The 26,930-nt window shown below is 44.6% G+C and overlaps 1 protein-coding gene across 2 annotated transcripts in view; it reads right to left on the reverse strand.

Moving 5' to 3' along the window:
* Positions 1–26,930, reverse strand: part of VPS18 (VPS18 core subunit of CORVET and HOPS complexes) — a 151,590-nt gene that overhangs the window by 48,199 nt on the left and 76,461 nt on the right. For both annotated transcript variants that reach the window (XM_077464926.1, XM_077464927.1), the window contains one exon: positions 14,797–14,888. In XM_077464926.1, the coding sequence (XP_077321052.1) occupies positions 14,797–14,888 (92 nt within the window). The remainder of the gene's footprint in view (positions 1–14,796; positions 14,889–26,930) is intronic.

Genomic DNA, 26,930 nt, shown 5'->3' on the forward strand with positions numbered 1-26,930 from the left:
AAGCCAGAAGCCTGTCTGAACCTTGCCCATACTTAAAATGGCCACCGAACAGCGCTATGAGGGACTAGAGAGAACATGTGGCAGAGACGGTGCTGCGCCAACACAGGGACAGACTACACAGGCATTCAGCGGGACTAAGCTGCAGGACCCAGGCACCCAGTACAGCTAAACCCCCAGGTGAGAGCCCAGGCACAAACAGACCGCTCAGCACATGTACAGCCCCCCCCCCCCCGTGAGGGGGGGGGGGAGGAGGGGTGTTAGGGACAGGGGAGAGGAGAGAGGGGGTGAGTGGGGCCCCCGAATCGACCTCCCAGGGAATGCCCAGCTGCTCTACTCTGCCGAGGCAGGGAGAGCGGTACTTACCAGTCCTGAAGAGCTGGGGGACATTCCATGGTAGTCAGCTCCTGATTAGTACAGGGAAGACTACTGGCCCGGCATACTGTGACGCAGACATCAGTAGCTTGGTCATATGTATGCCCTGGAGCATAAAGCTCACCGATCTCTGGAGCTGAGGTATGTGGTGGCCTGCCGAGCTGTAGCTGCGACCCGCACACGCTCGATGGCCAGATTGGGGAGACTACAAGGATAAGTGAACCAGCCTGTCACCCAGCAGGGTGTTGATAGAAGCTCACAGGATCATTCATCTTGCGCAAAAAGCCAAGCTTCTGCATCAAAAAAAAAAAACACGGACCTATGGGCCCGCAGGGTTCCTAGGTCTCATCTCCTCACTAGGCAAGAAAAAACTAAGTCTGCTAGGGCAGGCTGTGGGGGTTGTAGCCTAGGGACCACCCCCTGGGCGGAACTGAAAGTTCTGAAGTGTTGTGTTACAACTTTGGGTTGTCAGCCCTATCACTGGAGATACTGACTAGCCATTTTGTTAGAGGAGCTGTGTCGGTCGGTGAATATAAGAGAAATCCTGTTTTCTTTATCGTACATCATGGGACACAGAACCTTAAGTAATTACCGTACTTACTGGGATCTCTCATAGAAATGCTACTTGAGGGGAGAAAGACACAACCTGCAGGGTACCCCCAGACTTGAGGACCTATACTGCTGCCTGCAGCACACTGCGCCCAAAGGAGATATCCTCATACCACCTTACATCCAGCAGATAAAGTTTTGTGAATGTATTCACTGAAGACCAAGTTTGCGGCCTTACAGATCTGAGCCATGGAGGCCTGGCGACACACTGCTCAAGAAGCACTATCCACCCTGGTAGAGTGCGCCTTAACTTGAAAAAGGGGGAATCTTACCCCTTAAATCATAAGTGAATTATCACTTGCTGAATCCACTTTGCGACAGTGGATTTTGACACTGCCTGTCCTTTCTTAGGCCCTTCTGGCAGAATAAATAAGACATCAGTCTTAAGAATCTGAGCAGTTGCCTTTAAATAGATTTTCACTGCTCTCACCACATCAAGACAATGTAGTGACTTTTCTTCCCTGGAACATGGTTTTGAAAAAACGATGGCAGGACAATATCGTGGTTCAGGTGAAAACTTGAAACTACTTTTGGCAAAAAGTCTGGACAAGGGAGTAACACCACTCTGTCCTCATGAAAAATCAAATATGACCCTTTACGAAAAAGAGCAGCCAATTCCAAAACCCTCCTTGCTGAGGTTATAGCAACCAAAAATACCAACTTCATTGTCAAAAAGACTAAGGAAATATGTTGTATGAGTTCAAATGGCTGTTTTTGTAGCACAGACAAAACTAAGTTCAAGTCCCAAGGGTTCAAATCCATCAGATGGACGGGGGCTAAATGTTACCAGAAACGGGACAAGATAGGACCTTTGCTCGCATCCAAATTATCCCCGAGATTTTTTTTCCAATTCACTCCCCAAGATCAGACAGGCAGATGGTTCTCCCTCCCTTAACCCACAGAGTATTATGAAAGCTTTCCAGGAATTCTATCGGGAGCTTTACAAAGCAGATAAACACATGAACACTACACGCTTAGAGGAATTCCTAACATACCTGAATCTACCACAGCTTTCTGTGGATCACAGGGCAGAGATGGAGGCTCCCGTCACGGTCACAGAAGTGATAGAGGTTATTAAGAATCTGAAAGGGAGAACGGCACCAGGGCCAGATGGGTTTTCCACCCCCTACTATAAAATGTTTACTGACACCTTGACCCCATAACTCACTAGATTCTTTAACTCAATGACTAAAGGTACCCCTATCGGAAACCAACTTAACATGGCCTATATCTCGGTAATTCCGAAACCAGGTAAAGATACGAGTTTAACAGGGAACTATAGGCCCATTTCATTGATCAATATCGACTTGAAAATTTTCACTAAAGTGATGGCAAATCGTCTAGCGTCTTTTATAGGCCGGTACGTACATAAAGACCAGGTTGGATTCATTCCTGGCAGGCAAGGCCCTGATCAAGTTAGAAGGGAGGTGGACCTTATCTCAGTGCTTCAAACGAACTGGGCGGGGGAACAAAAGCAAGAGGGCATGCTTTTATCGTTGGACCTTCAGAAGGCCTTCGATTCAGTTTCCTGGCCGTATCTCTTTGTGGTACTCAGACAATGGGGATTTAGACCAAACTTCATAGGAGCTTTAGAAGCTCTTTATTCTAAACCAGCGGCCAAGGTCAGACTTCAGGGACTATACTCTGAACCGATAACAATAGCCAGGGGAACTAGTCAGGGATTCCCGCTATCCCCCCTGATTTTTGCCATGATGATTGAATCACTGGCAATAGCAATCCACGGCCATCTGGATATTCAAGGGGTCCAGTGTGGTCACACAACTCATAAATGCGCCCTGTTCGCTGATGATCTCCTTTTTGTGACCTCACCAGCCTCCTCTCTCCCTGATCTGCAGGTTGCTGACCGATTTTTCAGCTGTGTCAGGGCTTCACGTTAATTGGTCGAAGTCACAGGCTCTCAATGTGTTCCTCCCTAGTCCACAGGTCTCTCTCCTTAAGAACACATCAATTTGAATGGAGCAAGTCCTCTATTAAATACTTGGGGATTAATATTACGTTGAAAATAGAAAATCTTTATCAAGCAAATTACCCTCCAGTGTATAAAAAACTAGACGCAGATCTCAGAAGTTCCACGACATATCTTGGACAGGGAAAATTAATTCAGTCAAGATGACTTTTATCCAAATTGTTATACCTTTTTCGCTCACTCCCTATTCGAATTAGGAGGGACTATCTGAAAGTGTTCCAGAGCAAAGTAGCTAAACTCATTTGGCATAAGGACCTCGTCTCTCTAACCGTACTCTTTTTTTAATCTCACCTCTCAAGGGGAGCCCTCATTTTCTATGGTACTACCAAGCAGCACGCTTAGCACAACTGTCTACTATCTACCTTAAGGTTGAAAAGCCTGATTGTAGAACTATGGAACGACAAGCGGTACCCAAGTTCACCCTCAATTTTTTGCTGTGGTGTCCCTCCAGAAATAGACCTATTTTAGCACCGACTTTATCACATTCTCTCTGTGGAACTCACTCAGGAAGCTTGCCTCCCTGGTCTCTAGGTTTCAACCGTTAGCGCACTTATTTCACAACCCTCGATTCCAACCTGGTATGGACATCAGAGCCTTCAAAGTAGTGGCTAGATAAAGGGGTATACCGCATCAGACACTTCTTCTCTAGTACAGGCCCCCTACCTCTTAAGCATTTTGTGAAGGAGCTGGAACTCCCCACTACTGAGCAATTTCAGTTCCAAATTTCCCCACTTTATTCACTCCCTTTGGTCAAACAAACCTAACCCTCCAGGGTTCACAAAATACGAATGCTGGTGTGGTCAAGCCATGGAGCAGAGGGGAGGAATATCGGTAATCTATGAGTCACTAGCCACCAATCCACACAAATTGCCATATATGTGTTCCTGGGAAAAGGAGCTCCAGATCTCTTGGGAAGTGGAGGACTGGCACGATTTCTACTCTAGATCTCGCAAAGGCATCCATCATGCCTCTCTCCTAGAGGCTAACATCAAACTTTTGACGAAGTGGTACCTAGTCCCCACCAGACTTTTCAAAATGTTCCCCTCCTCGTCTCCTCTGTGCTTTAGAGGATGCCAGGGACTAGGTACCATGCTCCACATTTGGTGGGAATGTCCCAGGATCAGGGGGTTTCTGGAACACAGTCTTTCAACTAATTGGCAAGGTTACAGGCTGCACTATCATCCAGACTCCCGCGATAGCATTGCTGAATGGCCTAGCACTGGGCATCCCTAAACTCACTTGTAAATTAATATTATTTATACTAACAGGGACAAAATTGACCATAGCCAAGGCTTGGTAATCCCCCACAGTTGCGCTATCGTCCATGAAGAGGAAAGTCTCATTGATGATGGTGCAAGAAAAACTGGTGAGCTCTCTGCTGGATATGACAGAACAATTCTCAGCGATATGGGAACCCTGGGCTCGGTATCTGGGAATCTCCTTGATACCTGGTATCGACAATGAGCAGTAATCCCAATCGCAGAGAGCAACAGATAAAAAGGCACCTTACCGACTATTTCTACCCTTTATCTGACCTCCTCTCTTTCCTCTTTCTACTTTTTCTGTCCCTTTTTCTTAAAATTTTTATGTTGATTTTTCTTGTTTTATCTTTTTGGTACTAATGTTATCTCTAGTTAGTACATTAGTGATACAGATGATTCCGCTTTAAGAGACTCTGGATTGTTAATCTTAGTTACAGCTACTTCTTTGACCTAAGGTCCTTCGGTTAAGTACTTCAGTTATTGTAGAAATTGCATACAGGATATATCCCTGCTGGAGTCATGGTTTATTTTATGAGAAACATGAGTCCCCCTTAGAGGGGAGCAGGGAGGGATGACCTGGAACCGCTCGCCCCACCGGACACAGTGAGTTCCCTTCTGGGGTGTCGGGAAAGGGGAGTGGGATCCCAAGTGATCCCCACAATACGGATTCCCCTTTTTTTTTTCACATAGCAAAACTGATTTGTTACAATAGTTTCTATGGCAGCTCCTGAATGTTCATCATGCCACAAGTCATGTATGGGTTATTTTGTTCCCTATTTTCCCTGATTTGGTTTCCAAATCCAGCCTGTACTGGTTACTTAGCAGGACTTCATTGTATTTTATATTATACTATTTTGGATGCTATACTCTGTTCATTCGTATTGATGCAAAATAAAATAAAAAACGTATTGAAAAAGTCCCAACGGTTCAAGGGAGGTTTGATGGGCGGATTAAGCTGTGTTACCCCTTGTATAAAACCCCAGACTAAAGAATGTGTAGCAAGTGGTCTTGGAAATAAGATGGATAAAGCTGAGACTTGGCCTTTAATTGTACCCAAGGCCAATTTCATTTTTACCCCCAATTGTAGAAAGGCAAGAATTCTACCCATGATATACCTCCGAGGGTGTCAACCCTTGGATTCACAAAAAGAAACATAAGCCCTGTAAGACCATATAATATATAGTTCTGGAAGCTGGCTTCCTTGCATTAATCAGGGTACGGACCCGGAAAGCCCACTTTTCTGTCGAATGTGGGTTTCAATAGCCAAGCCGGTAAATTTAGAGACTGCAAGGAAGGATGGAATATTGGTCCCTGTGAGAGCAGATCTAGCCATAGTGGGTGGGACCATAGGCCCTCTCCCTCTACTGCCATATTTTTATGATTTCTGCATACCATGACGTTCTGGGCCATGCTGATGCCACCAGAATTACTGTCTCTTTCCAGCTTGATCCTGCAAAGTCGTTGAGGCAGCAACTGAATAGTTGACTAAACTTCATGCTGAACCTCCACGCTAGATCTATGTCCAGAGTCCCCCATCTTTAGCAAACAGCCCGAAATATGTTGGGGTGAAGAGAGCAATCCCCTGGGAATAACTGCTGGCGACTCAAATAGTCAGCCTGCCAATTCTCTACTCCCAGAATGAAGACTGCCGGTAGGCACGGAACATTGCTTTCTGCCCAAGTTAGAATATGGTTCACCTCTCTCTGCCCTGAGAGACTTTTGGTTGCCCCCTTGGTGATTGATATAGGCCACAGCCGTGGCACTGTCGGAATTGGATACTAACAAGACAAACCCGTAACCTTAAAGTCCAGGCCTTTAGAGCCAGACACACTGCCGAAACTCTAGGATATTGAGGGGCAAGGTTCTTTCAGTTCTTGACCACTGTCCCTGGACAGTTGTCTTTTCTAGTACTGCTCCCCAGCCTGAAAGGCTGGCATTCGTCGTTACCACTTTCCAAATGACTGGTCTGAAGGATTTTGCTTTCAACAGATTCTGGATTAGTAACCAAGTGATGCTGTGGGACACTCATGTGGAAAGCCGCATTGGCAAGTCTAAAGCTTGAATTGTTTTGTTCCAAGAAGCCAGGATACTATTTTGCAACAGTCTCGAATGAAACTGCTTTGAATGAAGCAACCATGGTTCCTAGCAACCTCATGCAAAGGCGAATGAGGGATTGCCTTTTGACCTGACCATCCGCACAAGCTCCCTTATGGAGTTGATCTTTGCCTGAGGCAGGAACACCTTTTCCCAGGCTGTGTCTATTATCAGACCCAAGTACTCTAGCCTTTTTAGCGGTATTAAGGAAGATTTCTCTAGGTTGAGAATCCAACCCAAACTTTCCAGATAGTTGGTTGTAGTGCGTACGCTTTGCTCCAAACGAGCCACCAACTGATCTATTAATAATAGATCATCTAGGTACGCTATGACTGTTATACCCTGCACCCTTAACCTGGCTAGAGGTGGGGCCAGCACTTTTGTAAACACCCAGGGTGCTGTGACTAGCCCAAAGGGCAGGACTACAAACTGAAAGTGCTACTGTTCTAACTCGAACTGCAGAAACTTTTGGTGAGCGGGAAATATTAGGGACATGCAGATAGGCATTCCTGATGTCGATTGATGCCAGAAGCTCTCCTCCTAAGATAGAAACTACTGACCTGATAGTCTCCATGTGAAAGGAGTGGATCCTCAGTAACGGATTTAGATTTTTTTAGATCTAGAACGGGTCCAAAATCCCCATTTGGTTTTGGTACCATAAAAAAAGATTTGAATAAAACCCCAGACCTTGCTCTTTTGTGGGGATCTGAATGATCACCCCTTGATATATTAAATCGGTCTAGTGCCTGAAACAGATTGTCTTTTCTCTGGATCTTTGGGAACACCTGACATCAGGAAGAGAGACTGTGAAAAGTCCAGAAATTCCAGCTTGTACCCCAGCATTACCATGGAGATGACCATCTGTCTTGAATTTTCACTTTCCAGGACTTCTGAAAACTGCAGAAGTCTGGGAAGGGGATAGAGAAATTAAAATCTCTTAGGAGGGAGCAAATGCTTATCCGGCTGATCTCATTGAGGAAAAACAAGCTGTTCTAGTAATGCCATGTGCAGGAAACGCATGCAAAGGCTGAGAAGGTTTTAAGGAACCAAGAAACCAAGCTTTCAGGAGACTACATTAGGGGCAGCATGAAAGTGGAACGAACTACCTCCGTAAGAGTTTGTATCAGCAATTTCTCCGAATGTGAGGCTGAAAAAGGTTTATCCACCATGGTTTCCTCTACAGAGGAATCATCAGTTTGTTTTTCCTCCTGATCGACTGAGGATCACACCTCATTCTGAGCCCACTGTTCCCCTTGCAAAGGTTCTGAAGAGGGGGAGGGGAATCTAGCACGCTTCTAATCCATTTGAATGGAGGATGTGATTAAAGCCGCTAATCTTCCTTCCAGACCATGCAGGGAGGAAGAAAGGACATCTTCAGTCACGTATACAGGGGCTGAGATGTGAGAAGTAGTTGCACCATCAATTTGGTCCAATGGCTTATCCTGGCTTGCCACAACTGGTAATTCAGGTGAGCATGAGAGTGGAAATGCCACTCGAGATCCTAACGCCTGGGGGTGAAACCTTTTTGTTTTTTGTGGTGTCTTTTTTAGTAGGCATAGTCCTAAGTACAAGAATAGAGGCACTATAGAAATTGCATTGAATCGATGAATATAGTCGTGACATTTAAAGCTGCTATAAAGATCAGCCCAACACGAGGGGGAGGGGAGGCAGAGACCTGTCCAGCAGCAGACAGCAGTAAAATCAGCCAACAGTAATAAAATTAGCAGTACCAGCGGGGGGTGGTGGTGTTAATGTAAGGTGGGTAAGTGCTGATGTCCGCCTAACCCTCTGGTGTCTACAGGGGGGAGAAAAAACATTTTGCAGATTTCTTTTACTTTGATAAAAATCTAACTGCACACGCTGCTGCGACCAGAATAAGGTATGTGCATAGACTCCCTCTAGTAGAGAATTGAGGCATGGCAAAAAATTTTACATAATGGAAAAATACATAGGTCTTTTTAATACCCAAGTTTCTTCCCTTAGCTTACCCCAGCTGCAGGATTTGCTGAATTAACAGACAATCCAACCTTCACCCATCACGGGGGGCTGTGTTTAGCAAACCTTCAAGGACCTGGTCCCTAGGGGTTCCAACTCCCTTGGACCTGTAAAGCACCCCCCCCTCCCCAGGAAAGCTAAGTAATGTAGCAAGGCCAAAGCCCTGGGTTCCTGGGGTCCAGTCATACAAAGAGGTGTTGCAGGCAAAACCTTGTTCTTCAAATACTAGGCTCCAGGTACCATCTTTTAGGCCCTAGTGGTACTTTGGATGGATCTGGTATTTATAGAGGCTATATAAATCCAGCATGGATCCCTCCTGGAGCTCCTCAGAGCACATCTTCAATCGTGACCAACACCTTAGACACTGACGAAAAAACTGATGTACTCCTGGAAGGAGGAGGGGTTATATAGGGAGTGAACTCTCTGGATTGTGTATAACCAGTGTCCAATCACCTGAAGGTGGCCTATAACCCATTAATTACTTAAGGCACTGTGTCCCATGATGTACGATAAAGAAAAGCAATTTGTACAGTTTTATGGAGGTTGCAAAGTGAAGCTTTACCTCATTTACCAAGCACTGGAGCAAGTGCACTAGCAGTGCATAGTATATTTCAAAACAGCTGCAGTTCTTGCTGCATGTCTGAACAAGGTTTTAAGGACTCTAATTTGGAAAGACACAAATGGGAGGTTTAGGAGACTTCTCTCTTTCCCTCCTCCCCCACTTTTGACCCCCTTTGTTCACCTATGTTTCCTGACTTTACCTAACCCATTTCTTCTCTGCAACTAGTTAAGAGTTGGAAAAAAAGAGTGGGTTGCGCTAAAATAAAAAATTATGAAATATGAGCACAGTTACACCAATGAGAATAACTGAAAAAAATAATTTTGTCAATCCTGTGCAAAAAGAAATTAAATAGTGTAGGAATGTACTGTAAAGTATCAATCCCTATTGCTAATAAAAGCAACATAGATAATAATTGATTAATCTAATAACCAAAAACCAGCCAAACTGTGTGGGTGAAAAAAATAAAATTTTTTTTTTTCAAAAAATGCAATTAGCTTATTACGTTAGTGAAACATAATTATAAACAGTGAGAAAAATATACTATAATGTCCATAAAGTCTTTAGAGGAAAAATATGTTTGCAATGACTCCACTGTGATACAGTGACAGCAAACCATCCAAAATTTATGTGAATAGTGCACGACCTCCACCACAGAGTGTCACTTAAGTCACGTAACAGATTCGAGCCGACCGGTCTCTATATGTAGCGCCCAATACTTCCGGAACAAAAACGTGAGCTGGTGGCGTCAGGACGTCACTCCTCCTCCCTACGCGTTTCGTCACTATGGGACATGGTCACGGGGTACGGACGGGGTACGGGCGGCGTCCTGACGCACCGCTTAAATAATGAAAACAAAAAACCAAGCCTCGGTCTGACCCCGGAACTGAGACGGAAGACGCCATCTTGGTTTAGGGAAGATAGCACTAACTAGTGCTGCAGGGAAAATACCCTCCTAACGGGCATGTTAGATATGTATAAGAAATAAATAAAATGTACAAATTCAGATATTATATACCCAATCAGGAAGTATACACACTCAAGTGTCTAGAAAAATAGAAATAAACTCCCGAAGGTATTTAATCAAATCAGGGCGAGTATAGTCAAATTACCATAATAATCGCATTAAAGGAGGGGAGAAAGGAAACCTATCTTTTTCTAAAAAGCATATAGAAACCCCCACATAAGTATTAACATTTATAAATTAGCCCACTTTATTAGATTTATCACATAAGTGATCCGCCAAGTTCTAAAGGTCAAACCGTTAGGCTATACTTTATACAAGGCATCAGTTAGTATGCGCCAATAACTAAATTAAAAAATATATATTGCACTCATGGAATTAGATATGTATAAACCATAAGACAATACATAAAAACTAAAAAATATAAAATTATATATATAGTGAAATTCATACATGTAAAAAATACATGTATATAAAAAATATATACATAAAAATATATATATAAAGCTGAAAAAATATAAAAAATATACTAAATAAATATGTGCAAACGTAAATAACAAAAAACATACGGTCCTAGGAGTTGTCAATGAAGCAATTGACGTCAACGTCGATATTTAACCCAAAGGGGTATAACTCTTTAGCTTATGTACCCAAGCCATCTCTAATCTAGAGATGCTGCAGACCAAGCAACCGCCCCTCCAATTCGGCCTATATTTGTCTATGCCAAGGAACAACGTATTGGAGGGATCCCTATTGTGGACGGTTAAATAGTGCTTGGAAACAGTGTTTAGTAAACCCTTTTCTGATGTTGCTTATATGCTCGTTAATGCGGACCTGTAAGGGTCTCTTGGTCCGGCCCACATACTGCAGGCCGCACGGACACTGAAGAAAATAAACAACACCAGTAGTGGAGCAGGTAATGAAAGAATCGATAGAAAAGGTTTTGGAAGTACAAGAGAACATAGTGGTCCTTCTTGTGGTGCATCGATTAAGTTGGCACACCTGACATCTCTTGCATTGATAATACCCTTTTAACAAATTTGTTCTCTCCTTTGGGGGGTTTAGAACATTAGGGGCCAGTTTATCTCGGAGATTGGGCACACCCCTAAAGACCACCATTGGTTTATCTGGTAAGATGGCATTTAAGACCCTGTCACTCTTCAAGATGTGCCAATATTTGTTCATAATATTCTTCATGCTAAAGTGTTGGCGTGAAAAAGTGGTGATAAAAGGGCATCGGTAAGAACAGACACTGCCCTCATTACTAGCTTTAGCCTTCAATAAATCACCGCGATTAGTGCAAATGACCTGATCTAAGGCATTTTTGAGGAATTCTGAGCTATACCCCTTGGCCAGAAAACGCTTAGTGAGGACTTCTGCCTGTGCTAAGAAGATATTATCCTCTGAGCAGTTACGTTTAATTCTGAGGTATTGACTCTTTGGGACTGAATCAAGCCATGATCTATGATGGCAACTATCTCGGGGTATATAGGCATTCCTGTCTGTAGGCTTAAAATAGGTGGAAGTGATAAACCTATCCTCCTTGACAGAAATAACCAAGTCCAAAAAATGGATCTGTTCCAAACTCGCTTCGTAACTGAGATGTATCCCTCTATTGTTGGTATTTAGGAATTCCATATACTCAGATAAAGCAGATAGGTCACCGTCCCAAAGGAGGAGGACGTCATCTATGTGCCGGACCCAGAGGATGACCTCTGACCTGGGTTCCACATAGATTGGCTTGATTCAGTCCCAAAGAGTCAATACCTCAGAATTAAACGTAACTGCTCAGAGGATAATATCTTCTTAGCACAGGCAGAAGTCCTCACTAAGCGTTTTCTGGCCAAGGGGTATAGCTCAGAATTCCTCAAAAATGCCTTAGATCAGGTCATTTGCACTAATCGCGGTGATTTATTGAAGGCTAAAGCTAGTAATGAGGGCAGTGTCGGTTCTTACCGATGCCCTTTTATCACCACTTTTTCACGCCAACACTTTAGCGTGAAGAATATTATGAACAAATATTGGCACATCTTGAAGAGTGACAGGGTCTTAAATGCCATCTTACCAGATAAACCAATGGTGGTCTTTAGGGGTGTGCCCAATCTCAGAGAAACTGGCCCCTAATGTTCTAAACCCCCCAAAGGAGAGAACAAATTTGTTCTCCGAATTAAAAGGGTATTATCAATGCAAGAGATGTCAGGTGTGCCAACTTAATCGATGCACCACAAGAAGGACCACTATGTTCTCTTCTTCTTGTATTTCCAAAACCTTTTCTATCGATTCTTTCATTACCTGCTCCACTACTGGTGTTGTTTATTTGCTTCAGTGTCCATGCGGCCTGCAGTATGTGGGCTGGACCAAGAGACCCTTACAGGTCCACATTAACGAGCATATAAGCAACATCAGAAAAGGGTTTACTAAACACTCAGTTTCCAAGCACTATTTAACCGTCCACAATAGGGATCCCTCCAATACGTTGTTCCTTGGCATAGACAAATATAGGCCGAATTGGAGGGGCGGTTGCTTGGTCCGCAGCATCTCTAGATTAGAGATGGCTTGGGTACATAAGCTAAAGAGTTATACCCCCTTTGGGTTAAATATCGACGTTGACGTCAATTGCTTCATTGACAACTCCTAGGACCGTATGTTTTTTGTTATTTACGTTTGCACATATTTATTTAGTATATTTTTTATATTTTTTTAGCTTTATATATATTTTTATGTATACATGTATTTTTTATATGTATGAATTTCACTATATATATATAATTTTATATTTTTTAGTTTTTATGTATTGTCTTATGGTTTATACATATCTAATTCCATGAGTGCAATATATATATTTTTTAATTTAGTTATTGGCGCATACTAACTGATGCCTTGTATAAAGTATAGCCTAACGGTTTGACCTTTAGAACTTGGCGGATCACTTATGTGATAAATCTAATTAAGTGGGCTAATTTATAAATGTTAATACTTATGTGGGGGTTTCTATATGCTTTTTAGAAAAAGATATAAGGTTTCCTTTCTCTCCTCCTTTAATGCGATTATTATGGTAATTTGCCTATACTCGCCCTGATTTGATCAAATACCTTCGGGAGTTTATTTCTATTTCTCTAGACACTTGAGTGTGTATACTTCCTGATTGGGTATATAATATCTGAATTTGTACATTTTATTTATTTCTTATACATATCTAACATGCCCGTTAGGAGGGTATTTTCCCCGCAGCACTAGTTAGTGCTATCTTCCCTAAACCAAGATGGAGTCTTCCGTCTCAGTTCCGGGGTCAGACCGAGGCTTGGTTTTTTGTTTTCATTATTTAAGCGGTGCGTCAGGACGCCACCCGTACCCACGTCCCATAGTGACGAAACGCGTAGGGAGGAGGAGCGACGTCCTGACGCCACCAGCTCACGTTTTTGTTCCGGAAGTATTGGGCGCTACATATAGAGACCGGCTCGAATCTGTTACGCGACTTAAGTGACACTCTGTAAGTGCGCAATCTGTATTTTTACTTTATTAAATTATTTGGGTTTTACACTATTGTGAGTTTTTTTCCTTTATGAAAACTGATGAGAGGAAGTTTGTTTGGAGGCTGGGAGAAATAATGGGTTCCTGTACCTTCCTGTATCCACCTGTGAATACCCTGGACTGGGGGAGTCAGTCACTTGCGCTGTATGGTTCTCTGTAACAAGGAACCATACACCTTCGGTAAGCGGCATATCTGTGGTGGAGGTCGTGCACTATTCACATCAATTTTGGATGGTTTGCTGTCACTGTATCACCGTGGAGTCATTGCAAACATATTTTTCCTCTAAAGACTTTATGGACATTATAATATATTTTTCTCACTGTTTATAATTATGTTACACTAACGTAATAAGCCAATTCCATTTTTTGAAAAAAAATATTTTATTTTTTTCACCCACACAGTTTGATTGGCTGGTTTTTGGTTATTAGATTAATCAATTATTATCTATGTTGCTTTTATTAGCAATAGGGATTTACACTTGTTATCTTCATTGATACTTTACAGTACATTCCTACACTATTTAATTTCTTTTTGCACAGGATTGACAAAATTATTTTTTTCAGTTATTCTCACTGGTGTAACTGTGCTCATATTTCATATTTCATAACCCACTCTTTTTCCTTTCATGCCAAATGTAGTATAACATTTGGGTTTGCTGCTCACTTTTCTTTAATTATTTTTTATTTGACAAGCGCGGTTTTTCCTTTTTTCTAACTAGTTAGAGTTGTCATACTGAACCCCCAATCATCATGTTTGGAAAGTCTAGCTTTGATGGATGGGGTCTATAAACCTCCCCACCCCCTTACAGTCTTGATAACAAAGAATAGTTCCTATGGATCTATTCCTCCACATTTACACCTGTTGCTTTATGAGCCCATTATAAAATTTAGACAAAACGCGCGGTTTTGTATTTAATCTTTTTATCACGTTAAAGCAGGGTTCCACTCAAAAATGGAGCTTCCGCTTTTTGGAATCCTCCCCCCTTCCGGTGTCACATTTGGCACCGTTAAGGGGGAGCAGATACCTATGTAATAAAAATTATTTGCTCCCACTTCCGGGTATAGTGGTGACCTACTCCACGTCCGGCGCCTACTGAGCCCCCCTCGCTGTCTTCTGGGAGACACACAAGTCCCAGAAGACAGCAGGAACCAGTGAAATCACGCATGAGCAGTAGGGAACCAGGAAGTGAAGCCGCAAGACTTCACTTCCCTTGTCGAAGATGGCGGCGCCTCCACCCGATTGGTTCGGGTGCCGACATGGCGGGCGCCCCGGACAGGTAAGTGCCTATATATTAAAAAAGTCAGCAGCTGCAGTATCTGTAGCGGTTTACTTAATTTTTTTATTTTCGGCGGAACATGCAACTATAGGATTCTCTGAAGATTTCAATAAAAATTATTGAAAGTGAAAAAAAAAAAAACCCACCTGTGGGATCCAAAAACATCTTGTAGACTTTGAAATCATCTTTCCGACCCAGGTCTGCTTGGTTTGGCTGGTCTGCCTTTACTAAATCAATCCTAAATGAGAAGACAAAAATGTTAGAGCATACCTCTGCATTCGGTAACAAATCAATTTATATGCATATATGTTAAAAGGCGTCTACAAGCATTAAAATGGCATTCATTTGTTCCATTCAGCCCTTTCTTACCAAAATATCTAAATGGATGGTGGTAAATAATATGTAATTATTTTATAGAAAACATCCTCTGCCACTGGTCACATGTTAAAAAAAAAAAAAAGTATTTGGTACACATAGTAAAAATAAATATCAATAAACTGTTTTAAGTTGGCATAAAATATATATTTGAAATCAAATATTTATTTTGTAAAATTAACATGGTGTGTGTGGTTTTCTGCCAGTGACAGGTTGTCATGCCATAAACCCCGCCCCCCCCCCCAGCCAGTGTCTTCTAATAGGTGGGAGGTGAAGCCACCATTATTCTACATGTAATATCCCCCATCGTGTTTAGTTGGTTAGTGGGCAAGGAGGAGGGAGAGGGGAGGGAGTGGGCTCTATAGTCACTTGGGCTGTCCAGATGCGATAGGGATGAAATGCTCAGCATAGAAACTCACTGAAAACAGAGCGTGACGAGAGTTGCCACCACAGCTACAAGATACCTACCTGAACTGGGGACATGAACAGAGTGGAGACAGAGCAAGAGGATCAACCAGTTATTTTGCAGGATACAGAAAATTAATCGGATAGTGACTGAGTGAGTGTGAACAGCATGAAATACAGCATTTGTCGTTTATTTACGATGTGAGTTTAGCGACACTTTAACCACTTCCATACTGCGCAAATCCCAGCACCAATCTCCTACATGTGAAAATAGGATTTTTGTACTCACCATAAAAAACTTTTCTCTTTCATTCATTGACGGCCACAGCTCTAGTAATCTTGACCGTAGGGACGTCTCCAGTGTCATAACGAGGGGTGGGAACAAACATAACTTCACCCACAACCAGAGGTGCTTCCTAACGGGGGAGCCACCATCTGAACCAACCGCATCAGAATTGCATCATATGCATCAGAGTGCATTAACAGAAGAAACAGTGTAAAAATTAGCAACATTACACGACCGCCAGCAAAACTTTGCAGCCAAAGCAGGCATCAGAAGATGCGCTTTCAACCACTTTGTAGAAAAGTGTGAATGGACACCCAAGTTGCCACCTTACACACTTGAGCGGCTGGCGCTTGATGACGGAAAGCCCAAGAGGTCCCAATTGCCCTGGTGGAATGGGCCGTGACAGGAAAGGGGTCACCTGTCCCTTCAAGGCATAAGCCTGGACCACGATCTGCCTGATCCACCTGGACATGGTGGACGACCAGAACGCCAATCCTTTTTTCGGACCAACTACCGAAACAAACAGAGTCTGATTTCCGGAAGGGAGCCATAGACAGATATACCCTTAGAGCCCGGACCATGTCTGTTAGGAATCTTCTCTTGTGATCAGTCAAAACTGCAGATGTATTGAGAAGCAGACAATTTATTTCTGATGTGGCCCACAAAAGGGAGACATGCTTACAGGACAAAAGCTGCAGTAAAGTTTCACAAAAGAATGCGTCTCCCCCTCCTTATCCCTACAAGAATACCATCTCTATGCTTCTATTGGCTGAGGAAACATAAATAACGTGTCATGGTACGCGATGGTACTTTATTTTGGTATTCATGTTTCCTGTACAATCTTAGGCTATCATATATAGTTAAACCTAGTCATCCTACAACTTACTATGGAGTAAGTTAAGACAAAAGAATTCAACAAGTTAATACAATAATGTGCTCAGAAGTAGGTTTTAAAAATCAGTCTCAGGAATATTGTTTTTCTAAAAGTCACACAATAAACCTTTAAAACTTTTCTAACGTCGTCCAGGGACTGGAGGGCCACCTCCTTAGGATTTGTCGGTTTAGGACACAGAGATGGTAACACAATGTCTTCATTGAGATGAAAAGCCGAAACCATCTTCGATAGAAAAGAAGGTTGCGGACGCAACCCCACCTTATCCTTGTGGATAACAAGAGTGGCCGATGTAATGGCCACTAGGAAGACCACTTTCTGGAGAGTGTTAAAGGGATTTCCCTGATGTTCTCAAATGGCGGTTTCTGAAGCTCCGATAACACCAGGTTCGGATCACACGGCGGTAAGGGTGGACGCAGCGGGGAGACTACATGCTGGACCCCTTGTACAAAAAAGGTGCTCACTAGAGAGGGAGACGCCAGAGGTCGTTGAAAAAAAAGACAGCCAAGGCTGATATCTGTCCCTTGATGGTGCTTAAGGCCAGTTTCTGGTCCACGCCTCACTGTAGGAACAGCAGGATCCTGAAAACTGAATAGGTGCGCGACGGCACCCCATCTGCTCACACATGGAGACATAAGCCTTGCACGCACGATGGTTCATCTTCCGAGAATATGATTTTCATGTCCTCAACATAGTGGAAATCACCGCATCAGATAGACCTCGGTTCCTTAGCACCTGGCTTTCAACAGCCATGCCGTTAAAACCAGTGACGGTAAAGCAGGTTGGAGAATCGGACCTTGTGACAGAAGGTCTTTTTGCATCGGTAACCGCCAAGGAGCATCCGCCACCAGGCGGACTAGGTCGGTGTACCATGGACGCCAAGGCCAGTCTGGGGTCATCAGTATCACTGGAATCCCCTCGGCCTCCAATCTGCGGAGCAGACATGGTAACAGTATGAGCGGAGGAAAGGTGTAAATCAGCCGGTACTGCTCCCATGGAGCCACCAACGCGTCTGACTCGTCCGCCCAAGGATCTCTTGTCATGGACACGAACCTCTGCACCTTTCGATTGAGCCATGAGGCCAGGAGATCCACATCTGGTGTGCCCCACCGCAGGCAAAGAAGCCTGAACCCCTCTGGATAAAATGACCAGTCTCCTGGGTCCAGCATCTGATGACTTGGATAGTCCACCTGCCAGTTTTCTACTCCCGGGATGTATATGGCCAACAGGACTGGTATGTGCCACTCTGCCCACAGAAGGATGTGAGCAACCTCCCATGCTGCAGCCAAGCTTCTTGTTCCTCCTTGATGGTTGACATATGCCTCCGCCGTGGCGTTGTCTCACTGGATCCTGATCGGACGCCCTTGTAGTCTCATCGACCATGTGGAGAGGCCTAGCCTGATCACTCGAAATTCGAGCACATTGATCAGCAACTGGGATTCCTTCCTTGACCAGAGGCCCAGGGTCAATTGTACTCCCAGCACTCCACCCAAACTGGTCAGGCTGGTGTCCATTGTGATCAGTATCCAATGAAGGGGTAGGAACGACTTCCCAGACCGAAGAGCCGGAGATATCAACCACCAGAGAAGAGAGTCCCTGACCAACTTGCTCACCCAAATCTGCCGTTCCAGGGATAACAGAGATTTTCCTAATTTTGCCAATATCTCCTTCTGCAAGACTCCGGTGTGAAATTGGGCGTACGGTACCGCCTCGAAGGAGTCAACCATGAGGCCCAAGACTCGCATGCAGAAGCGCAGCGATGACCACCTGTGGTTCATCAACAGCTTTACCGTGGCTCTGAGAGTCTGCAGCTTGTCTGAAGGGAGAAACACTCCCTTCCATGGAGTCTAGCAGTAAGCCTAGTTACTCCAGGCGTCAAGTCGGCACAAGAACCAAATTGAACAGCCACCCAAATTCCTGCAGGGTTTGCATGGTGATCGCCACATCCTCCCTTAATTCTGAGGCGGAAGTTGCTCTCAGAAGATAGTCTAGGTAACCCACAATTGCGATCCCACGTTGACGCAAAAATGCCAAAACAGAGCGAATTGATTCCATTCTGAACCTCTGTACTTTCACAAAGCAATTGAGGGCTTTTAGGTCCAAAATTGGACGTACCCCTTCCTTTTTGGGGACTACAAACAGATTGGAATAGAATCCCTGAAACCTTTCCATTTTGGAACAGGCACTATCACCTGCAGCTTATCAGGTCCCTTACTGCTCCAAACAGGGCAAGCCAGGAGTAAGGGTATGCTAGAGGGGAAAATCTGCTTGGTGGCCAAGAGAGTTACTATCTTGTAGCCCGATGAAATCAGTTTGCAGACCCAGTGACAGCCGAGAGGCCCACCGGGTTGCAAACTCCCGAAGGCGAACCCCCGACCAGAGTGACAGCGGGGGCAAACTTTCATGTGTTAGCACTTTTGCTCACTGGCTTGCGAGTCCAGGGACACTTCTGTCCCTCAGTAGTCGCCCTGTCGGACAGGGAGAGTTTTGCTGAAGTCCCAGGCGGACGAAGAAACCTCTTGAGCAGAAAATGAGGGCCCTTGCCTGTGCTGTGGCTCCTTACTCTTCCTGGACTGTGGGAGCAAGGTGCTCTTCCCACCTGTGACATTCTTAATAATGTCACCCAATGAGGCTCCATATAGCCACTCACCAAGGAAGGATAGATCAGTCAAGGCTTTTTTAGATGCTTGGTCGCAGACCAGCATTTCAGCCAAATCAGGCGCCGCAGCACCACTGCTGAAACTGAGGTTCTGGAGAGCAAGGGAAGCGTATCCAGGGCCATGTCACAGACGTACTTAAGGCCATGCACCAACTAGTCTGCTAGTTCCAGAAGAGGCCTGCTGTTACTCCAATTCACGGTGCAATCATTTTGCCCCCTCAGTAAGGGTCTGCAACACTAATGGCGTGGCCAGTACTGGTATCACTGACCCAACTACTGTAAACAGGGAGCGGGCCACTGCCTCAACCGTCCTGTCGGTAGGGTCCTTAAATGAAGGAGTCCCTTCTACTGGGATCATGGTTACTGTATTTAAACCTGGATGCTGGGGGGTCCATGACCGGGGGAGCCGACCATTTCTTAAGAAGGCTCTCCTCAAAGGGGTAACGCACCGCCATTCTTTTTGGGACCGAAAATGTCTGTTGCAGGCTTCCCCATTCCTCGTATATGAACTTGTCGAAATAAGTCAGATGATACGGAAACACCTCAGGTGTACGGGCTGGCTTAAAGGCACCGCTACCTCAGCAGAGGATACTGCTGTAGCCTGAATTATCAAGGTATCATGCACAGCTACGATAAGTGCTCCAACTAGCGATTTGTCTTGCGTGGACCAGAACGCAGAATCATCCTCACTGTCAGATCAGTCCTGGTCAGCATCCTCTGACACATCAGAGCAGGGGCCGCCAGTCAATGCAGGGCCCGAGTCTGAGGCAGAACTCTCCCCGGAGGATGGGGGCAGGGGCAGTTTTTTACCACCTTTGCGCCCGCACACCGCCTCTACCCTGGCAATGAACGTTTCAAGGACCGCCAACAAACCGTCCAAAGGCACTGCATTGCTTGCAGAGGAACCAGTTGCAATTGCAGGGTGGTCTGAGGAAGAAACACCAGTTTCTGATGCCATGCTGACCCACCCTGTCTGCCACCCTTGGGGACCTAGGACAAGCCACCCTCCCACCCACCCTCCTAGCTGCTGCAGATCGAGGGGCCCCCACCGCAGGGCTCACCACTCTGATCGAGTGCTGCGCTGTTACAGGAGCCTGTGTCCAGAGAAAAAAAACAAAAACAAATGCACTGTTCTGAGCTACAGGAACCGGAGATGAGAAAAAAAACGTGCTGCAAAAAAAGGCTGCCAAACTCCAAGAAAATGGCCGCTGACCATGCAAATGGCTGAGAAGTAACTGTACACAGTGAATGAACACAGATAAGGGAAGATAGATAGAAGAAAGGGAGGAGAGGGACCCCCTAAAATAGACCTCCCAGGGAAAGCCCAGCCGAGGCAGGAAGAGCTGTACTTACCATCCCAACAAGCTGGGTACATCCCATCACAGACCCACACCCAAGCAGTAGGAGGTGGCTGCTGGAGGGCATGTCGTGGCTGACCCAGCTAGGGTCTTCACACGCTTTCTGGCCAGGCTGGGGAGACCTCAAGGATCTATATTATCAAGCCTGTCACCCAGCCGGGCGTGTTGATAGCAGATCACAGGTTCTTAAAATCTTGCGCAAAAGGCAAAAAACTGAAAAAAATCCCCAGGAATGATGGTTCCAGCAGGGAGCCCAGGTCCTTAACTAGGCAGAAAAAAAAAACTAAGCAGCAGGAAGCAGGCTGAGGGGTTATTACCAGAGGGACCGCCCCCTAGGCAGAACTGTTGTGTTTCCCATGTTCTGCCTAGTCCTCTCCTCAAGGTGACGTAATAACCCTACAGTCAAGATTACTGGAGCTGTTCCTGTCAATAAAAGAGAAAAAAAAATCTTTTTTTTTTTTGCTTGAAAATTACTCAGCACCCCCAAACATATAGACCGTAAATAAAAATATAGATCTCAGCTTTCCAGCCTTTTCCACTCCTGCTCTCTGAAAAAACAATCAAGCAGCTGAAAAGCCGCTATGATTGTTTTTACAGTGAAGGGAATACCTGGCTCTAAAAAGATACAACTCAAAGTCGACGATGTCATAGGACGTTGGGCGGGCGGGAAATGGTTAACTGAAAACTGCAGTTGTCAACTGCCACATACAACTTGTAGTCTGCTACATTTTATTTATTTTTTAACAAAAAAAAAAAAAAAACTCAAACGTATATTGATTGGTTGCTGTGCACAAAAGTTAGAGCGTCTACAAACTCTGGGCTATATTTTTTATCACTAGAAATGGCGGCAATCAGCAACTTGTAGCGGGACTGCCATATTGCGATGGTAAAATCGGATACTAAGTGTAGTATGGGTCTATAATTATATATAACTTTTAGTTATTGAATTACAGGAATAGTCAAGAGTGATTACTTATATCCATATACATGTTTAATGCATGAGGCATCTGCGTCGTTATGCTATGGGAAGTTGGGAACCTTTGACCTTTTCTTTTCATCAGTTGTAGCTATTGTCTTCACTACCATATAAATATGACTGGGAGACCAGTTTGGAGTTTTGGAGGTTCAATTTAAGGCAGAAGCCTGAATAATTGTTTACCATCTAATCTAGGTAGCTCGTTTATAAATGAGCTAATGACTCCCCTGGATCGAATATGCTGTATTTATTCCTGTATCGTATCATCTGTATACATCTTTAACCACTTGCCGACCGCCGCACGACGATGTACGTCCTATTTTTGAAGAGGGATATCTCGGTAACGGCAGCAGCTGCTGCCACAACCGAGATATCCATCTCTTCAGGCGGCGGTCGGCTGTACGATAACGGTGGTCTCCACGGCGGATTCGCCGTGAGATCACCGCTATCGGCGGCGGGAGAGGTGCCACCCCTCCTTCCACCGCCCTCCCGCACCTTCCGGGGCTTACCGGAGCCGTCGGTAGCGGCGGAGGCGATCGGGTCCTTTCATCTGCTGGGCATAGAGACAAGTGAGGCAAAGATGGCCCCCACTCGTCTCTATACCATAGGAGGACGGAAGCGACGTCAAAACGTCACTTCCGCCCATACCTCTTAAAGGTATATTTTTTTTAAATGTCAGATTTTCTTCTTTTTTTTTTATTTTTTTTTTTTTTTTTTTTGCATTTTAGCCCAAATATGAGATCTGAGGACTTTTTGACCCCAGGTCTCATATTTAAGAGGACCCGTCATGCTTTTTTCTATTACAAGGAATGTTTACATTCCTTGTAATAGGAATAAAAGTGATCTTTTATTTTTTTTTTGAAAACAGTGTAAAAATAAATAAAATAAATTAAAATAAAGAAAAAAAAAAATTTTTTTATTTTTTTTAAAAACACCCCGTCACGACGAGCTTGCGCACAGAAGCGAGCGCATACGTGAGTAGCGCCCGCATATGAAAACGGTGGTCAAACCACACGTGAGGTATCGCCGCGATCGGTAGAGCGTGACATGTTGGGTATCAATTTACTCGGCGTACCATTATCTTTCACAATAAAAAAAAAATAAATGGGCTAATTCTACTGTTGCCTTATTTTTTTTATTCAAAAAAGTGAATTTTTTCCAAAAAAAAGTGCGCTTGTAAGACCGCTGCGCAAATACGGTGTGAAAAAAAGTATTTCAATGACCGCCATTTTATTCTCTAGGGTGTTAGAAAAAAAACAATATAAAATGTTTGGGGGTTCTAAGTAATTTTCTAGCAAAAAAAACTGTTTTAAACATGTAAACACCAAGTCTGAAAAAGAGGCCTGGTCCTTAAGTGGTTAAATCAAAGCCAAGTAAATCTTATTACATTCTTTGTGTTTTGTTGCGTTTTAATCCTTGCATTTACTGACCACATATCTGAAAGGGTAAATATATGAATGAACATATGGTTAAATGTAACATAGTATTTAACCCCTTGTTACACCAAGTGACACTTTTGGGGACCAGTGAGACCAATACAGTTATCAGTGCTAAAAAATATGCTCCGTCACTGTACTAATGACACTGGCCTGAAAGGGGTTAACATCAGGGGCCATCAAAGGGTTACATGAGTTTATAAGCAGTGCTAACTGTGTGGGGGTGCTTTAACTGTTGGAAGAGAGATCCGTGTTCCTGCTTAGCAGAAAAACAGGCTCTCTGTCTTCCCTAACTGAATGGCTATCTGCCTTGTTAACATAGGCAGGCCGCCGCTTTGCCTTTGTTGGAAACTATCGGCAAAACCCGCCGTCAGCACTGCAGACCTGGAAGTGCCAAATTACGTACCTGTACATGATTTTTTGCAGAGTAGCTTCCGGCCGAAAGCAAAATGTACATGGGGCAGTCAGCAAGGGGTTAAAGTGATTGTAAGACCTCTTCTATACCCAGTGAAGTGAAGAGCCTCAGATGATAAAAAATCCTGCTACATAAGTTTAACTTGTATATCTGCTGTGTTCCCCTTTCTACACCCTTTGAAAACTGCAGATCATGTGAGAGATGTCTGCACTTACACTGTGAGAGAGCTGAGAAAATAGGATTTTTGTACTCACCGTAAAATCCTTCTCTCTGTAATTCACCAACCGACACAGCTCCTCTGTCACTAAATGGGTTTGTTCGCCTGCCATTAGGAGAACTAGGCAAAAATTGTAACACAATACACAGAACTTTAGTCCCGCCCAGCAGAACTCATTACGTCAACAAGTAGTATAACGTAGAGAAAAGGATTTTTTACGGCGAGCACAAAAATCTATTTTCTCTTGTATTCACCGACCGACACAGCTCCTCTTTGTAACTAAATGGGACATCCCCAAGTGGTGGGGAAAAAAAAATAGCATTAAAACTTCATCCACCATGGCAAGTGGGAAGTGGGAACTAGTGAAACTAAACCCACAAAAAAACAGCAGTGTACGGAAAAACACACCACCATATAGCCGGGTATTCTCAACAGGAGAGATCCTCAAACACAGCAACCTTTTTTGCGGAAGTAATGCAACAGTGCATTAACAAACAGTACTGCGTTTTTATCGAAAAAACAGGAAAAAAATAAATCTCAATTGCAACTACATGGCCGCCTGCAAAACTTTGCGGCCAAAACAGGCATCAGCCGATGCACTGACGTCTACCTTGTAGAACTTGGCAAACGTATGGACAGACGACCAGGTTGCCGCCTTACACACCTGAGCGACAGACGCTTGGTTCGGAAGGCTGAAGACATTCCTATTGCTTTTGTAGAGTGGGCCGTGACTGGAAAGGGGAGGCACCTGCCCCTTAAAGGCGTAGGCTTGGACTACAATCTGTCTGATCCACCTGGAAATAGTGGTCGACGAGACCGCCATACCCTTCTTTGGACCAGCCACCGAAACAAACAGCTAGTCTGACTTCCGAAAGGGAGCCGTGGCAGACAAGTACACCTTCAGAGCCCTAACCACATCGAGAGCGAGAAAGGGCCACCTCTTTGGGGTGCTTTGGCTTAGGACACAACGATGATAATACAATGTCCTCATGGATATGAAAAGCCGAAACCACTTTCGTTAGAAAGGACGGTTGCGGACTCAACACCACCTTATCCCTGTGGATGACCAGATAAGGCGATTTGCATGACAAGGCCGCCAATTCCGAAACCCTCCTGGCCGATGTGATGGCCACTAGAAAGACCACCTTCTGTGAAAAGGGTCAACAGGGGAATCTCCCTGATATTCTCAAATGGTGGCTTCTGAAGCACCAGGTTCAAATCCCATAGGGGCAATGGTGGACGCACCGGAGGGACTACATGGCTAACCCCCTGAACAAAGGTAATCACTAATGAGTGAGACACCAGGGGTCGCTGAAAAAAAAAAAAAAAAAAAAAAAAAAAAGACAGCCAGGGCTGAAATTTGCCCCTTAACCACTTCAGGACCGCCGTATTGCCAATGTACGTCAACACAATGGCACAGGCAGGCACAATCACGTAGATCTACGTGATTGCCTTCCAGCGGGTGGGGGGTCCGATCGGACCCCCTCCCGCTGGTTACGGCGGTCCGGTTCGCTCCAGGAGCGCTCCGTGATGAGGGGATGGCCGTTGGTTTTCGGCCACCCCCTCTGGATCGCTCCTGGCCAATGAGAAGCTTCCTCCCACTGTGTATTGTTTACACAGGAAGGAGGAAGTGATGTCATTCTCCTCGGGGCGGTCTTTTTGACCGGACTACGAGGAGAAGACTAATAGTAAGTGTGCACCAACACTACACTGACATGTAGGCACACACAGGCACACAAACCCCCCCCCGATCGCCCCCCGCCCCCCCCCCCCCCCCCCAGTCACAGTGTCACTGATTGCATTGATCATTTCTTTACTGATCAATGCATTCAGTGTCAGTTGTGACAGTAAAAACTGTCAGGACAGTTAGTGTTAGGTCCAGGGTAGCCCCTTATCACCCCCCAATAAAGATTTAACCCCCTGATTGCCCCTAGAGTTAACCCTTTCACCCCCTTTTGCCAGTGTCACTAAGCGATCATTTTTCTGATCGCTGCATGTGTCGCTAGGTAGCTAGTTATTTTTTTAGGTTCACCGCCAGGTTTTTATATCGCTAGGTACCCCGATATACTACCCAATAATGGTTTTAACCCCCTGATTGCCGCTAGTTAACCCTTTCACCCCCTTTTGCCAGTGTCACTAAGCGATCGTTTTTCTGATCGCTGCATTAGTGTCGCTACAGTCGCTAGGTAGCTAGTTATTTTTTTAGGTGCACCGCCAGGTTTTTATAGCGCTAGGTACCCCGATATACTACCCAATAATGGTTTTAACCCCCTGATTTCCGCTAGTTAACCCTTTCACCCCCTTTTGCCAGTGTCACTAAGCGATAATTTTTCTGAACGCTGCATCAGTGTCGCTAGGTAGCTAGTTATTTTTTTAGGTTCACCGCCAGGTTTTTATAGCGCTAGGTACCCCGATATACTACCCAATAATGGTTTTAACCCCCTGATTGCTGCTAGTTAACCCTTTCACCAGCGATCACAGTATAAGTGTCACTGGTGACGCTGGTTAGCCAGTTAGTTATTTAGGTTCCCCGTCAGGTTTTTATATAGCGCCAGGGACCCCCATATACTACCTAATAAAAATTTGAACCCCCTGATTGCCCCTAGTTAACCCTTTCACCACTGATCACCGTATAAGTGTTACGGGTGACTCTGGTTAGTTTGTTTTTTATAGCATCAGGGCACCCACCATTTATTACCCAATAAAGGTTTAACCCCCTGATCACCCGGCGGGTGATATCAATTAGGTTTTAGGGTCAGGGTCTGCGTCGCCCCAGGCAGCGCTAGGTTAGTGCCAGTACCGCTAACACCCACACGCAAAGCATACACCTCCCGTAGTGGTATAGAATCTGAAGAGATCAATATCTGATCAGATCTATACTAGCGTCCCCAGCAGTTTAGGGTTCCAAAAAAAACGCATTGTTAGCGGGATCAGCCCAAATACCTGCTAGCACCTGCGTTTTGCCCCTCTGCCCAGCCCACCCAAGTGCAGTATCGATCGATCACTGTCACTTACAAAACACTAAACACATAACTGCAGCGATCGCAGAGTCAGGCCTGATCCCTGCCATCGCTAACAGGTTTTTTGGTAGCATTTTATATTCAAATCCGGAAGGCAGTGCTTGGTTTTCGGGGTCCTGTACGTGGCTAGGCTCCCAAAAAGTCCCCCACATGTGGTATCCCCGTACTCGGGAGAAGCAGCAGAATTTATTTTGGGGTGTAATTTGACGTCTGCCCATAGCATGTGTGAGCAATATATCAT

Source organism: Lithobates pipiens, unplaced genomic scaffold (assembly GCF_037356315.1).
Source record: "Lithobates pipiens isolate NorthernLeopardFrog02 unplaced genomic scaffold, aLitPip1_a1.2 Scaffold_30, whole genome shotgun sequence".
Classification (NCBI taxonomy): domain Eukaryota; kingdom Metazoa; phylum Chordata; class Amphibia; order Anura; family Ranidae; genus Lithobates; species Lithobates pipiens.